This window comes from Erpetoichthys calabaricus, chromosome 2, assembly GCF_900747795.2.
Source record: "Erpetoichthys calabaricus chromosome 2, fErpCal1.3, whole genome shotgun sequence".
Taxonomy (NCBI): Eukaryota; Metazoa; Chordata; class Cladistia; order Polypteriformes; family Polypteridae; genus Erpetoichthys; species Erpetoichthys calabaricus.
In genome coordinates this window covers 348944031-348961768 of record NC_041395.2, presented here as the reverse complement: position 1 = coordinate 348961768, position 17738 = coordinate 348944031, and the positions used below count along the sequence as shown (strand labels likewise).

The window sequence follows — 17738 nt, the reverse complement described above, 5'->3', positions numbered from 1 at the left end:
AAAAAAAAAAAAAAGAGCAGCAGCCCCAACACTGACGTCTGGGTAGGCAGCTGCCTTTGTTTTCTGGTGTTTATGGCAGTTTTGCCCTCCCCGCCCCCTTCTCCATGCTGAGTCCTGAATTCCTGCTTCCTTTTGTTTGATCTCAGGCTCCTCTCATCAGAAGCTTCATTCAAATGCAGATCAACAGTCTCATCTGCACCTCTGTGGTCGTCACGTTTGTTTCTTTCTCATACACTTCCTCCTTGTTAGTCAAAGGCGGTTTCCCAGTCTTCGTGATAACTGATGCGTTTGTTCTTACCATGTGACCCTCAATCTTTTCCTTTAAAACATCTTGAATTAATTTACCCATCATGCTTGTCTGCTTCCTACAGGCCCCCATCTAAGATGTTAGACACATATTGTAATTGATAGAGGCCTATGGACACATCTTAGTGGCACACATCGTCCACTGACCTGTTTAACATGCTGGGCTGCCTTTCAGGAGCCCAGAGCAGAGCAGTCAATGTGTGCCATTGCCATCCCACCTGGCAAGCTCTTCCAAGCCAGCTGAGGTTTGTGCCACAGGGCACTAGTTACTTAGGAATACAGGGGTTTTGTGCTTGGCCTTTATGGTGGGTTTCTTAAACTTCCTGGGTATGTCCAACATGGGTGTTGAGATGACAAAAGTTACTTAATTGTTCTTCAGGTACGTCAAACAGCGATGATGAGTAACAGATGGGTGCCAACGCACCTCCTGCTATTGATTTGTATGCATCTTGCAAATTGCAGCACTGATTTTTATTTTTCTCCTTCTGTCTTGCAGGTATGATTGCTAAGCATCTCCATCAGACATTTAAGATTCAGAACTCCTTACAGTCCCTCATCACTCGCTCAGAATGTGCAACAGGTAAAGCCTTATGTTTTTTGGATTTTTATATATATATATATACAGTGGTGTGAAAAACTATTTGCCCCCTTCCTGATTTCTTATTCTTTTGCATGTTTGTCACACAAAATGTTTCTGATCATCAAACACATTTAACCATTAGTCAAATATAACACAAGTAAACACAAAATGCAGTTTGTAAATGGTGGTTTTTATTATTTAGGGAGAAAAAAAAATCCAAACCTACATGGCCCTGTGTGAAAAAGTAATTGCCCCCTGAACCTAATAACTGATTGGGCCACCCTTAGCAGCAATAACTGCAATCAAGCGTTTGCGATAACTTGCAATGAGTCTTTTACAGCGCTCTGGAGGAATTTTGGCCCACTCATCTTTGCAAAATTGTTGTAATTCAGCTTTATTTGAGGGTTTTCTAGCATGAACCGCCTTTTTAAGGTCATGCCATAGCATCTCAATTGGATTCAGGTCAGGACTTTGACTAGGCCACTCCAAAGTCTTCATTTTGTTTTTCTTCAGCCATTCAGAGGTGGATTTGCTGGTGTGTTTTGGGTCATTGTCCTGTTGCAGCACCCAAGATCGCTTCAGCTTGAGTTGACGAACAGATGGCCAGACATTCTCCTTCAGGATTTTTTGGTAGACAGTAGAATTCATGGTTCCATCTATCACAGCAAGCCTTCCAGGTCCTGAAGCAGCAAAACAACCCCAGACCATCACACTACCACCACCATATTTTACTGTTGGTATGATGTTCTTTTTCTGAAATGCTGTGTTCCTTTTACGCCAGATGTAACGGGACATTTGCCTTCCAAAAAGTTTAACTTTTGACTCATCAGTCCAGAAGGTATGTTCCCAAAAGTCTTGGCAATCATTGAGATGTTTCTTAGCAAAATTGAGATGAGCCCTAATGTTCTTTTTGCTTAACAGTGGTTTGCGTCTTGGAAATCTGCCATGCGGGCCGTTTTTGCCCAGTCTCTTTCTTATGGTGGAGTCGTGAACACTGACCTTAATTGAGGCAAGTGAGGCCTGCAGTTCTTTAGACGTTGTCCTGGGGTCTGTTGTGACCTCTCGGATGAGTCGTCTCTGCGCTCTTGGGGTAATTTTGGTCGGCCGGCCACTCCTGGGAAGGTTCACCACTGTTCCATGTTTTTGCCATTTGTGGATAATGGCTCTCACTGTGGTTCGCTGGAGTCCCAAAGCTTTAGAAATGGCTTTATAACCTTTACCAGACTGATAGATCTCAATTACTTCTGTTCTCATTTGTTCCTGAATTTCTTTGGATCTTGGCATGATGTCTAGCTTTTGAGGTGCTTTTGGTCTACTTCTCTGTGTCAGGCAGCTCCTATTTAAGTGATTTCTTGATTGAAACAGGTGTGGCAGTAATCAGGCCTGGGGGTGGCTACGGAAATTGAACTCAGGTGTGATACACCACAGTTAGGTTATTTTTTAACAAGGGGGCAATTACTTTTTCACACAGGGCCATGTAGGTTTGGATTTTTTTTCTCCCTAAATAATAAAAACCATCATTTAAAAACTGCATTTTGTGTTTACTTGTGTTATATTTGACTAATGGTTAAATGTGTTTGATGATCAGAAACATTTTGTGTGACAAACATGCAAAAGAATAAGAAATCAGGAAGGGGGCAAATAGTTTTTCACACCACTGTATATATATATATATATATATATATATATATATATATATATATATTTTTATATAATTATAAGAAAATAATATTCATTCATTGCATTCTTAGTCTCAGTCCCGACCTGATTGTATGGGTGGTTACGTCCCATATATATACAGTGCATCCAGAAAGTATTCCCAGTGCTTCATCACTTTTTCCACATTTTGTTATGTTACAGTCTTATTCCAAAATGGATTAAATTCATTTTTTTCCTCAGAATTCTACACACAACACCCCATAATGACAACGTGAAAAAAGTTTACTTGAGGTTTTTGCAAATTTATTAAAAATAAAAAAAACTGAGAAATCCCATGTCCATAAGTATTCACAGCCTTTGCTCAATACTTTGTCGATGCACCTTTGGCAGCAATTACAGCCTCAAGTCTTTTTGAATATGATGCCACAAGCTTGGCACACCTATCCTTGGCCAGTTTCGCTCATTCCTCTTTGCAGCACCTCTCAAGCTCCACCAGGTTGGATGGGAAGCGTCGGTGCACAGCCATTTTATGATCTCTCCAGAGATGTTCAATCGGATTCAAGTCTGGGCTTTGGCTGGGCCACTCAAGGACATTCACAGAGTTGTCCTGAAGCCACTCCTTTGATATCTTGGCTGTGTGCTTAGGGTCGTTGTCCTGCTGAAAGATGAACCATCGCCCCAGTCTGAGGTCAAGAGCGCTCTGGAGCAAGTTTTCATCCAGGATGTCTGTACATTGCTGCAGTCATCTTTCCCTTTATCCTGACTAGTCTCCCAGTTCCTGCCGCTGAAAAACATCCCCACAGCATGATGCTGCCACCACCATGCTTCACTGTAGGGATGGTATTGGCCTGGTGATGAGCGGTGCCTGGTTTCCTCCAAACGCGATGCCTGGCATTCACACCAAAGAGTTCAATCTTTGTCTCATCAGGCCACAGAATTTTCTTTCTCATGGTCTGAGAGTCCTTCAGGTGCCTTTTGGCAAACTCCAGGCGGGCTGCCATGTGCCTTTTACTAAGGAGTGGCTTCCGTCTGGCCACTCTACCATACAGGCCTGATTGGTGGATTGCTGCAGAGATGGTTGTCCTTCTGGAAGGTTCTCCTGTCTCCACAGAGGACCTCTGGAGCTCTGACAGAGTGACCATCGGGTTCTTGGTCACCTCCCTGACTAAGGCCCTTTTCCCCCGATCGCTCAGTTTATATGGCCGGCCAGCTCTAGGAAGAGTCCTGGTGGTTTCGAACTTCTTCCACTTAAGGATGATGGATGCCACTGTGCTCATTGGGACCTTCAAAGCAGCAGAAATGTTTCTGTAACCTTCCCCAGATTTGTGCCTCGAGACAATCCTGTTTCTGAGGTCTACAGACAATTCCTTTGACTTCATGCTTGGTTTGTGCTCTGACATGAACTGTCAACTGTGGGACCTTCTATAGACAGGTGTGTGCCTTTCCAAATCATGTCCAATCAACTGAATTTACCACAGGTGGACTCCAATGAAGCTGCAGAAACATCTCAAGGATGATCAGGGGAAACAGGATGCACCAGAGCTCAATTTGGAGCTTCATGGCAAAGGCTGTGAATACTTATGGACATGTGCTTTCTCAGTGTTTTAATTTTTAATAAATTTGCAAAAAACCTCAAGTAAACTTTTTTCACGTTGTCATTATGGGGTGTTGTGTGTAGAATTCTGAGGAAAAAAATGAATTTAATCCATTTTGGAATAAGACTGTAACATAACAAAATGTGGAAAAAGTGATGAAGCGCTGGGAATACTTTCTGGATGCACTGTACCAAGTACAGTGATGTTCTCATTTGCTTGTACAGTTAGGTCCCTAAATATTTGGACAGAGACAACTTTTTTCTAATTTTGGTTCTGTACATTACCACAATGAATTTGAAATGAAACAACTCAGATGCAGTTGAAGTGCAGACTTTCAGCTTTAATTCAGTGGGGTGAACACAACGATTGCATAAAAATGTGAGGCAACTAAAGCGTTTTTTTAACACAATCCTTTCATTTCAGGGCCTCAAAAGTAATTGGACAATTGACTCAAAGGCTATTTCATGGGCAGGTGTGGGCAAGTCTGTCGTTATGTCCTTATCAATTAAGCAGATAAAAGGCCTGGAGTTGATTTGAGGTGTGGTGCTTGCATGTGGAAGATTTTGCTGTGAACAGACAACATGCAGTCAAAGGAGCTCTCCATGCAGGTGAAAGAAGCCATCCTTAAACTGCGAAAACAGAAAAAACCCATCTGAGAAATTGCTCCAATATTACGAGTGGCAAAATCTACAGTTTGTTACATCCTGAGAAAGAAAGCAAGCACTGGTGAAGACAGCAACACAAAAAGACCTGGACGTCCACGGAAGACAACAGTGGTGGATGATCGCAGAATCAATTCCATGGTGAAGAGAAACCCCTTCACAACAGCCAACCAAGTGAACAACACTCTCCAGGGGGTAGGCGGGCGTATCGATATCCAAGTCTACCATAAAGAGAAGACTGCATGAAAGTAAATCCAGAGGGTGCACTGCAAGGTGTAAGCCACTCATAAGCCTCAAGAATAGAAAGGCTAGATTGGACTTTGCTAAAGAACATCTAAAAAAGCCAACACAGTTCTGGAAAAACATTCTTTGGACAGATGAAACCAAGATCAACCTCTACCAGAATGATGGCAAGAAAAAAGTATGGAGAAGGCGTGGAACAGCTCATTATCCAAAGCAGAGCACATCATCTGTAAAACAGGAGGGAGGCAGTGTGATGGCTTGGGCGTGCCTGGCTGCCAGTGGCACTGGGGACACTAGTGTTTATTGATGATGTGACACAGGACAGAATTCTGAGGTGTTCAGAGACATCCTGTCTGCTCAAATCCAGCTAAATACAGCAGTCAAATTGATTCATGATACAGATGGACAATGACCCAAAAAACATAGCCAAAGCAACCCAGGAGTTTATTAAAGCAAAGAAGTGGAAAATTCTTGAATGGCCAAGTCAGTCACCTGATCTTAACCTAACTGAGCAGGCATTTCACTTGTTGAAGACTAAACTTCAGACAGAAATGCCCACAAACAAACAGCAACTGAAAGTAAAGGCCTGGCAGAGCATTAAAAGGAGGACACCCAGCATCTGGTGATGTCCAGGAGTTCAAGACTTCAGGCTGTCATTGCCAGCAAAGGGTTTTCAACCAAGTATTAGAAATGAACATTTGATTTCCAGTTATTTAATTTGTCCAATTACTTTTGAGCCCCTGAAATGAAGGGATTGTGTTTAAGAAATGCTTTAGTTGCCTCACATTTTTATGCAATCGTTTTGTTCACCCCACTGAATTAAAGCTGAAAGTCTGCACTTCAGCTGCATCGGAGTTGTTTCATTTCAAATTCATTGTGGTAATGTGCAGAACCAAAATTAGAAAAAAGTGGTCTCTGTCCAAATATTTATGGACCTAACTGTATGTTGTCATGACCAGTGCCTTTTACAAACTTCCTTATCTGAGATAACGACCCTGCCTCGGAGGTAGAATTAAATCAGAGAAGGCTCGTCGGTGTCCGTGTAGCTGTGTCTTGGCTGGTTTGGGTGGGCTTGCTCCCAGCCCTTGGCTCATCCTTCTCCCTGCATTTTGACCTTCTTGCCAGTGTCAGTTGCCAGCCAATGTTAATCAGATGGCAGTGACGTGACAGGAAGTGCAAGGTAAATAAGTCTTTTTTGTTCAAGTATTGTGCCCACTGCCTTTTCAAAAATGCGCATTTATCGAAGCTGGTGGGTTTTGATCTTTGCCTGTTTTTTGGAATCTGTTCTCTTGCTTAATCTGTGAAATGCATGTTTAGTAAGAGAGAACCGAGCAGTCGCACTTCTTCTGATGTCCAGGAGCAAAAGGAATCGTAGTTGGCAACAGCAGTATCTGTGTGTGTGTGTGTGTGTGTCAACAGTCGCAACACTTTTGTCTGCTTGTCCTTATCTGGCAGCACCTTGTATGACTTTTAGTGGGAAGAGATGTCAGACTTAATGACAGGGGATGAGAATTCTTGATTACGCAACTAGGAATATCAAGGGGTGACAAGTTACATGACTCCACGGTGGCTTTTCAGCACAGTTTTGCATTTCTAAAGAACTGTGAGCTTGCCTCATGCTGTCTGCCATTTAACCATTGATGACTGTCTAGGTATGTCAAGTTCAATCTCTCTCAGGCCTTTTCCAGTTCTGTTGTGGCACAACAAACCTGTGACATCAGACGGTCCAAATAACACGGGCCTCCTCTTTCCTTGGGGTCGCATTGTACTTCCGGGTGAGCACCGGTTGTCACCTCGTACTGCCCCTATGACTTAAGACAAAAACCTGACCTGTTTGATTTAGTCAAGGTGAGTCCCTGGGGGTGGAGGGCATGAGATGGTGGTCACCCTGACTGCTCCCAGCTCACTAAGATTATTTAAATGAAATCCTGTGGGAAAAGATTGCTGGAAAATGTGTTGCGTCTTTATGTGCTTTACAGGCAGGATGCCATGTCCCCTGGCTCTTTGATTTTGTCACTTTGTGCGCACGGAGAGTCACGGCTTTGTGAAGGGCTGTGTTTTCAAGTGTAACACTTGTTTCAGTCTTCATGTGCGTCTCTTAAGCAACAGCGCGCAGGTTATAAACACTTGATGCTTTGAAAATGTACCATGAGATTAAATAATATTAACAATAGTATAAATGTAAAAAGGCGTGTGTCACTATGAATATTAAACTCACGTGTATTACTTTTTTTTTTTTTTGCTTTAAACTGAAAAGGGAGAAACGGAGTTGACTTCAATCTCATTTGTGATGCAGTGACTTCATCTCACGACACTCGGCTGGCGTCACATCTGCTCCTGCACTCTGTTCTGTTTTGTAAATTCAGTTTGATGTCTTTGAGCAATCATGAGAGGTCTTGACTTGCACTGTTCTCTGTGCCCCGTAACAGACCTCTTCACTTAGCGGCTCATTTTAAGCAGTCCTACTTGGGGTTGTCAAATGAACCAAAATGTAAGGTTTGAATGTTCAAATTAAAAATAAGGCAGCGCTCATCTATCTTCAGACACCTTCCCTGTACATTTGTGTGTGCCTTTTTTATACCATACTAGCCATCCCCTGCGGCTCCGCCCACATAGTAGTGAAACAGGACAGTGAGGAGGCCCCGCCCACTCCTGACATCATGCTTCCCCCTCCCCTCAGCCTCTGTCTTGGATTAGCGTGAGTATATCACTCCTGCTAGCAAACTACTATAGTTGGTGTGATGAGAGAAGTCGCAAAATCAACTGGAATGTTCAAGCAAATTCTAGTTAAAAAAAAAAAAAAAAAAAAGTTCTAAATCCGTGAAGTCATTCTCTTGTCTGCTAACTGAGCGGAGTTAAGGTTACGCCCCGAGGCCGACGCGTGAGTGAGGAGGACTCTGTAGTCCGATGAGTCTCTCTCGGATTTGTGCTAATAAGTCAGTAACGCAAGTGAACTCTGATACTTAGCACGATGAGAAAGTCACAAAATCAGCCGGAATTTTCAAGCAAATTCTAGAAAAAAAACCTGATCTAAATCCGTGAAGTCATTCTCTCGTGGAAAGCAGACAGACAGACAAATGGGTCTAAAAAACTATACAAATTTCGTGCTTGGACCACGAAGTAGAAACCATATGTTTATATGGTTATTTTTATATATTTTAAGCCCTTATAAACTCTCCCACACTATTATAAACATTTCACGCACAATTATACAGCATAAACCCTTTCTATTCTCTTAGATATTAGGTAAGATTCGTTGAAATTATGTATGTAAACACAGTTTACATACAGTAAAACCTAAATATTATTTTAAAGATAAAGAGCGTCTCCGATATCACATATGTTACAGCCATTACGACAGACAGGCCACCAGCAATAAATACGTACAATGCAAGAAAAATTGTATACAGTGACACTAAACTATGTACATGTAATAAGTACTGAACGTAAATAATTAATTATGGTTACTCACCAACAATGAAACGACGACTTGTCTGATAACGATGAGTTTAATTTTACTGCACTACAAAGGATAGCGTTACAGCTCTTCTAAAGGAGCCTCTTCAGGTGACTGTGTAGCACCGCCGTTGTTCTTCTTCCATCACTCTTCAATCCAAATCCCTAAAGCAGATTCCATCCAGACTGCTGCCTTATTATGTCCACTTGCAACTCGTTTTGCACCCTGGTTAAAGGACACTGCGGCCGTAGATCTTACATGCTTTTCCTCCTTTTTAAATAAAAAGAATCATGGACTCATTGATGCTGTAATGGTGTCCTGCAGCGGTGTAGCTGTTTCCTTCCTTCAGCATATCCAAAACTTTTACCTTTTCTGCAATCATTTGCATCTTCTGTTGCCGCTTGAACACGGATCCTGCAGCAGTAGCAGTAACGTGCGTTAATGTTGAATGAGTGAGATTAGACTTCCTGGTTAATGCAGCACTTCGTCGCTGAGCCAATCAGCAGCACACAGGAACTTAACCGCATGCTCTGATTGGGTAGCTTCTCAGCCATCCACCAATAGAGTCCCTTGTTTCAATTCAAATGCGTCCCTTGTTTGAATTCAAATGGGCAAATCAACTGAGGAAGCACACGTACTGTAGACCGCAGACATCCGCGAAGCAGTGAAAAATCCGCAATATATATTCACATATGCTTACATTTAAAATCCGCGATGGAGTGAAGCCGCGAAAGACGAAGCGCGATATAGCGAGGGATCACTGTATAGTCTTACATGGGGCGCCCCATAAAAGGGAAGGATCAGCGCAGTCGGCTTGTCTTCAGAGCAGTACTGACGGCTGGGTGAGCCTCAAATACGCGCCACGAGTCGCTCTCTCTGGCATCACCATTCGCCTCTTTATTATTTATTTATTTTTTTACTAGCGGTGCGTCTGTGTGACACGGAGTGCCTATGCCAGTATTCCATAGTTCCAGCTTGCAGCACTCGGCTGGCGTCCCACGCTACAAACTTAGCCAGCCAGGTCCGCACTGTCTCTCTATTTTAGTATTGTAATTACGGTCGCCTGAATAGTTTGGATTCCACATAATTGTTTTAGGGATTGCATGTCAAGGCAGCAGCCACACAAGATGGAGACTCATTGTGGAACACAGCGTGTTGGCTGACAGTTACAAAGCTCTTTGCATTTAGATTATAATTTATTTGTCCCCAAGTGGAAATTAAAATTTTACAGAAGCTCTAAAAAATAAATACCAAAAAAAGGTAGGTGGCAGTAAGATGAGTTCAGACCAGAGGTTTATATTGAAGACTCTAAGAATAATAATACATTTTATTTATATAGTGTCTTTCCCATATTTGGATAGTGCAGTGTCCATGAGAGCAACAGACCTACTGTAAATATCCCTTGGTTCCTTCTCTGAAGTCTCCAGCGTTAAGAATGATTCATCATAAAGACATTAGCACAGAATGAATTATTTCTGTTGACCACTCATGATGATGTCCCTTACTTTCCTGGGCAGTGATGTGGACGGATTCAGGCCGCAGTTCAGTGTCTGGGTCACACGTTTATTTGTATTTGTCATCGGTGCACATTCACAAAAATCTCCAGGCCTTCTCCTGCTTTTTCCACTTAGTCTGATGAAACCCGTCCAGCATCTGAACTAAGAGGTGTAAGCCAGTTACTTCTCTGCAGTACTTGAGTTCACTGTAACTTTAATTCTCGCTCCGGATCTTTGCCTCTTCCATCTCCAGATGAGCTTGTAACTTTTTATCCTTGCCCTTTCACCCTTTTTAATTTATAGAAGAGCAGTTCTTCCGACACGGTGTAATGGTGGAGTTTTTAAAGTAGCAATTTAGGAAGATCAGAATTATGAATGTTGTTTTCCATTTGCTTTAACGTAAAGGTCTTGTTGACAAATGCCGGTGCTTCAGCCAGCAGAGAGACTTGACGTGACGATCAAAGCCTGGACCAGGAGTTGTGCTTCATATTCTGTCAGACACGGGCTCATCTTGTGCATATTGTACAGAGTGCATCTGCAAGACCAAGAGACCGTAGCGCCACGGTCCTTGAAGGATTACTGGTAATCAGTTGTCACCCTAAGGTGATGTACCGACTGGGCAGTTGTTAGCGATGCTGAACAGCGATTGACGAATTGGGATATAAAGAAGGTCCATTTTTTTTCTTCTTTTCAGCCAGGTTGAGCTGGAGTTGGTGTTCCTTTCCCACGATGGAGTATCAGCGAGACATGCAGAGATTCTAGCTGATACCATGTGGTCCTCTGAAGAGAGTGACAGGTACAAAGGGGGACCCAAACATTCCCAGAATTGGACAATAGCTCGGCAGTAGGGTGTAGTTCTCAACTCTGCCACTATGTATCTCCTGCCTACAGGCTTGTTAATCGATCTCCTGTGTGGCATTATGCCAGGCTGATCAAGATGGGTGTGTTTCTCACATTTATTCTACAGCCATGTGTGTAACTTTAGACGATCTTCAAGTGGCAAAACATATCATGTTGTGTCAAGCATCAACATAATAGAAAAAAAGATCAGTGGACTTGTTAATAAACAAGACTGTTAATCAGTGATGTTACCCTGAATTTCTTAGGGGTCTGCTGTAAAGCATCAGGGGGAAACCAATCATCCAGCAGTGTGGCACACACAAATCCTCCATTTTGCCCAGTGACCGCACACCTCTACTCACCACGTTATCAGCTCCCGTATTTGCCAGATCTTGTTCCCTGTGATGTGGTGGGTTGGTGCCCTGCCTGGGATTGGTTCCTGCCTTGTGCCCTGTGTTGGCTGGGATTGGCTCCACAGACCCCCGTGACCCTGTGTTCGGATTCAGTGGGTTGGAAAATGGATGGATGTTCCCTGTGATGTTTTTATTTTTTCTTAAATTTTGTTCCTGAAATTAAAATTGAGGCAGAAGGGAAGACTGTTTGCTACCTTGTTAGAAATCTAGCAAAAAAAAAAAATCGGTCCGAGGCTGTAGACCTGGTAACAAAAGGTGAGGAGAGGGAGCCGATTACAACGCGCTGCTGCACCCACCACATGGCAAACCACACGGAATGAGATCCGAATGCAAGCCGTGCAACGGGCGACACCTCCACACCACACTGAACAGTGCAAGGTTGGAGTGCCAATCCTGCCACCAAACCCCCAAATTTTCCCTGCTTGACATCACACCCAGGATGGAACAATTGCAGGTTAAGGATCTTGCTCAAGGGCCCAACAGAGCGGAGTCACTCTGGGTGTTTGTGAGATTTAAACTGGCAACCTTGCGATTGCTGGCACAGATCTCTAGCCTCAGAGCCACCACTCTGCCCATAAACTAACAAAAGGTGGAGTACAGAAAACGTTAACTGCAATGGCAGACGTGATGGGACAAGTGTATTAGACTCCCACAGTGAGTATTATGCAAATCACTGCAATCTCCTTTAAAGTCTTGTTTTATAAAAAAAAAAAATTCCAGGAGTTTTTGGGTCTCCCCTCAAATCATTGGCATAGCACTCAATGCCAGGACCTGGTGAGGAAGCACATAAAGAGAAGAGGAGAGGGCCCGACAATGATCCATGGGGCACCCTTGACATATTTCCATGCCTGGACACACAGTAGGACTCCATCCACTTGAGGGCAGTCCCAGTGATGCCAGGGTCAGAGAGGGTGGCAAGGAGGACATCATTATTAACTGAACTGGTGATACTAAATCGGCCCCTTAGACACACGTGGCAATGCGCTGGCGCCCTGCCCAGTGTTACTTTCCACCTTGTGCCCACACCTTTGCCAGTGCTCTGTTTTCCTTCCTGACTCCATATTGGACTAAGTAGGTTTGAGAATGTTATATAAGTAGAGTTTGTTGTTCTTGTTAGTTAGTTATTTTTGTATCAACAACAGATAATTACGTGCTGCATGCATGTCCTCAATGTGAGCGTCTGTTCCACCGCAGTATTATGATTACAAAGTACTTAAGGAATCTTTGATGGGCAGACGCATGACCTCAAAGGAGAGAAGCTGCTGCCTGGCAGACCCCTGCTGTTTTGTATGGACACTGCTGTCATTATGGGTCTTTTGTGTAGTGTAGTTTGGTAGCTAATTTTATTCCTGTCTTATTATTTTACAGACTTATTAGGCATTTAGTGCTGCACAGCAAACAGAAATACATTCCTGTCACTTTCAGGTGTTAGCTGAGTTAGCTTGCTGAAAAGATCACAATTCACGTTTATTAATCAACAATTCATATTTCTATAACCCAAAATCACACAAGGAATGCCTCGGTGGGCTTTTATACAGGGCCTGTTACTGACATAAGCCTTGACAAGGAAAAACTCCCAAAGAACCTTTCAGGAAGGAATCTTGGGAAGGGCGATTCAAAGAGAAGACCCCCTTCCAGGTAAGATGGGCCTACAGTAGGTGTGAAAAACAGGATAAGTACAATACACATTTAAGGGTTACGATGATTAAGATATCTGTTACTCACACATACAATACAATACAGTTTATTTTTGTATAGCCCAAAATCACACAGGAAGTGCCGCAAAGGGCTTTAACAGACCCTGCCTCTTGACAGCCCCCCAGCCTTCACTCTCTAAGAAGATGAGGAAAAACTCCCAAAAAAAACCTTGTAGGGAAAAAATGGAAGAAACCTCCGGAAAGGCAGTTCAGAGAGACCCCTTTCCAGGTAGATTGGGCGTGCAGTGGGTGTCAAAAAGAGAAGGGTGGGGGGGTCAATACAATACAATACACAGAACAGAACAATTCCTCAATATAGTAAGAAATAAAAAATATAAATTTTAGAAGTACAGAGCAGAATTTTAACAGTAGATGATATATCCCATAATAAGATTTGGATTTGTGCAGAGCACTGGAGACCTGATCCTTCAAGCTGCCTCCCCCATTTGGCCATTCCACAGCTGAAACAGTGCTGGGCCAGCCAATCCGATGAAAGGACCCCTCTTTCCCATGATTCCTGTGATCCTCCATCTGGGATGACTTTTCCTTAGGCAGGCAAAACAACTTGGCAGGTGGGCCGTGGCACCAAGTGCCACATTTGAGTACCGAGAAGAAAAACAGAACAGGTGAGGGTTAGTATACAATTCTAACTGTCATGTTACTTATGTTTTAGTGCTCATGACTAACAACAGAGATATGCAGTCTGTACAGTTAATCAGCAGCTCTAGTCAGGATATGCTAAACTGAAGTAGTGAGTCTTCAGCCGGGATTTAAAAGCTGAGACCGAAGGGGCATCTCTCATAGTAGCAGGCAGACCATTCCACAGTTTAGGGGCCCTGTAACTAAAAGCTCGACCTCCCACTGTTGTTTTATTAATCCTTGGAATCATAAGCAGACCAGCATCTTGAGATCTTAATGTGCGCTCAGGTTTGTAAGTCATGATAAGTTCAGACAAGTAAGCCGGACCTCGCCCATTTAATGCTTTATATGTTAAAAGGAGGATTTTGAAATCTGCCCTAAACTTAACCGGGAGCCAGTGTAAGGATTTAAGAACTGGAGTTATGTGTTCATATTTTCTTGTTCTTGTAATAATTCTTACAGCCGCATTTTGGATTAACTGGAGGCTGTATAAAGAACAGTTTGAACATCCAGTGAACACCACATTGCAGTAGTCAATCCTACTAGAGATAAATGCATGAGTTAGTTTCTCAAAATCCTGTTTATTTAAAAAGCACCTTAATTTCCTAACATTTTTAAGATGGAAGAAACATGTTTTGGACAACTTCGTAATATGCGCTTTAAATGACATGCTAGAGTCAAAGATAACTCCTAGATTGCGGTCTGATTCAGTAAAATTGACTGGGATTCCCACTGAGTTAAATGATAACAGAATATTGTTGTGATCAGCATCATTCCCTCCAACAATTAACATCTCTGTTTTATCTGTATTTAAAGACAAGTAGTTCTCATTCATCCACTCCTTTAATTCGCTAACACAACTAATTAAAGACAACATCGGAGAAACTTCATCTGATTTAAATGAAAGGTATAACTGGGTGTCATCTGCATACGAGTGAAAATTAACATGATGTTTCCTAATGAGAGATCCCAGTGGAAGCATGTACAGTGAAAACAGTAAAGGTCCGAGTACTGAGCCCTGCGGGACACCATATTGAACTTCTGTGTATAATGATGGAGTCCTGTCAGCACATTTCTGTACATATTGGAATCGATTTGATAAGTAAGAACTAAACCAAGCGAGCCCGGTGCCTGTAAGCCCAACATCATTTTCTAGCCTGTGCAGTAAAATAGAATGGTCGATGGTGTCAAACGCAGCACTTAAGTCCAACAACATCATTACAATGGAGTTTCCTTCATTAGAGGATATCAGAATGTCATTTACAACCCGTGTTAGTGCCGTTTCTGTACTATGACCAGTGCGAAAACCAGACTGGAATTTCTCAAATAAATTGTAATGCGTAAGGTGTGTCTAAAGCTGACTGGTGACTACTTTTTCTAGTATTTTAGAGAGAAACGGTAAATTTGAAATAGGCCTATAATTATTTAGTATATGTGGGTCAAGGTCTGACTTTTTAAGTAATGGTTTAATGACTGACACTTTTAGTGTATCAGGTACTGTGCCATGCAATAATGAACTACTGATAATGTTTAGGATAGGCGCTGCAAGAACATCCATTGCACTTTTTACTAGTTTTGTTGGCACTGGATCTAGGGAGCAAGTAGTGGGCTTCATTTTAGAAATTAAACTTAAGACTTCCTGCTCAGTTACAGGATTAAAATTACTAAAGTGCTGAGTGCAACGTGAGACAGGGTCTGCTAAGCTAGTATTTGGTTTGTATTGTGATGCAGAGATCTGGGATCTTATATTTTTAATTTTCTCATTGAAGAAGTTCATAAAGTCTGTATTGCTAATATCTGTTGGTATTTTGCACTGTTGATCTGAATTTCTATTCGTTAATTTAGCCACTGTTCTAAATAGTACCCGAGGATTTTTATTATTGTTATCTATTAATGTAGAATAATATTCTGACCGAGCTTTAAAGAGGGCTTTTTAATATTTATTAACACTCTCTGTCCATGCAATTTGAAAGACATGTAGCTTTTGTTGTTCTCCATCTGCGCTCCAGTTTTCGACACTCTAATTTAAGAGCTCGAGTGTTTTCATTAAACCAGGGAGCGTTTCTATGTGCTGTGATCACTTTTGTTTTAAGGGGCGCCACTGTGTCCAGAGCATCTCTCAAGGTCACATTATAATGTGATGTTAGTTGATCTAAATGGTTTTCCACAATTACACTCAACTTACTCAAAGTATCTATAAATTTTGAAGCAGAATTACAATCTAGATGTCACACTGTCTTTGTTTTAATCTGGGAGTGTGTTGGCAAGGGCAGGACTAAATCAAATGTAATTAAGTAGTGATTGGAAATAACTTCATTTAATGGAGTGATATTTAAATTTTGAATTTCAACTTTGTAAGTTATAATTAAATCTAATGTGTGGTTATGATTATGAGTTGGACCTTTGACATTCTGGCAAAATCCTACTGAATTTAACAAATAAGTAAAACATTTGCTAAAAGTGTCAGTTTCCACATCAATGTGTACATTAAAATCTCCCATCAGTACTACGTGATCATAATTTATAGCCAAGTCAGATAAAAAGTTGCTAAATTCAGACATGAACAATGAATATGGGCCGGGTGGTTTGTAGACTAGCACTATAATTGTGTTGGAATCTGTTTTAATATTTAAAATGAATGCTTCAAAGGATGTAAAGTTGCCTAAATTTTTACATCCTCTGGTAAAACTGAAAAAGCGAGAGGACACTCGAGTCAGACGTCACTTGTAGACGCGTTTGCTGGAGGTACCACCTACGACAAAAAAAGCAAGCAGTGGATCGAGATAACGAACGCCATTAGAACACTCTAGAGGAGAACAGGCCATTCAGCCTAACAAAGCTCGCCAGTCCTGTCCACTTATTTCTTCCAAAAAAAAAGATTGTCGAGTCTTGAAGGTCCCTAAAGTCTTAATGTCTACCACACTACTTGGTCGCTTATTCCAAGTGTCCATCGTTCTTTGTGTAAAGAAAAACTTGCTAATGTTTGTCTGAAATTTCCCCTTCACAAGTTTCCAGCTGTGTCCCCGAGTTCTTGATGATCTCATTTTAAGATAACAGTCTGGACTCATTCCCTTCATAATTTTAAACCCTTCAGTCACTCAGGTCTCCTCTTAATCTCCTTTAAAGGCTCAGCTCTTTTAATTTTTCCTCATAACTCATCCCCTAAAGCCCTGGAACCTGCCCAGTCGCTCTTCTCTGGACCCTTCTTAGTGCTGCTATTAAGAAGAACACGTGCTGGTAAGCAGAGGACCGAGGCCTGTCCGGTGTTACGTAGGACAGTCACACGGCTACAGCTTCGGAAGGTTCTTCCCCCCCACTTAGCTCCAACATACAGAAGAGCCAGTCTATGGCAAATCAACAGATTTTAGAAAACGCTCCCGACTGCTTTATACTTGTGCACTTGTAATGTCACTCTACCCGATAACAAGGGTGCACACTGTTAGGCTTGCATGTTCGTTTGTTTCTGAGATATGGAAGCTTTGAAAGGTAGCATGGCCCTCATTTTATTGAAAAATAACAGCGGTCCATCAGTCATAACCTTTGAAACTGTCAGATGGACATGCATGGGATTGTTATTTAGTATTGGATGTCTAACTTCTATAATAGTTGACTCACAGTTGCATTTTAAAATGAGTAAGTTGCTCCTGATTCTTAATATTGTGCAGCGCCCCCTTTTACCTCCAATGGCAGATTGCAGTCTTTTGTGATCGTTGTGAATGAGGCCCGTTTATCTTCACAGGTGGTAATGCTGCCCAATTCTTCTTGCGATTGGGTCGGAAGCCCCCAGGTCCTGTAAATTCTTTGGTCGTCTTGCATGAACTGCACGTTTTCAGATCCCCAAAGTACCTGTAAGGGCCAGTTTATACATTCACGCTCAGAACGTGTACGCGCACGCATCATGGCTGCCACGTGTTCCCAGCGTTCATTTGATGCGTCCTCTGAGCAGGTCCTCAGAAATTAACACGACGCGTGGGCGAGTTGCAGTACCAGCAAAACATCAGGGGGCGCAGTGTGATAAAATGTGATTGTGACGTCAGAGTCTCTGTTTACTGTCAGCACGTGACAGAAAGACTCTATGCGGATCCTACGGGATCGATGTGCGCACTTCGATGTTTGATGAATGGTTCGATGTGGTGAAGCAAAATGCTGGC

The 17738-nt window shown here is 42.3% G+C and overlaps 1 protein-coding gene across 1 annotated transcript in view; it reads left to right on the top strand.

The window, feature by feature from the left end:
- The window catches only part of LOC114647408 (uncharacterized), a 62845-nt gene that overhangs the window by 16060 nt on the left and 29047 nt on the right, over nt 1-17738 (top strand). The window contains exon 3 of the mRNA XM_051923500.1: nt 803-886. Within this exon, the coding sequence (XP_051779460.1) occupies nt 803-886 (84 nt within the window). The remainder of the gene's footprint in view (nt 1-802; nt 887-17738) is intronic.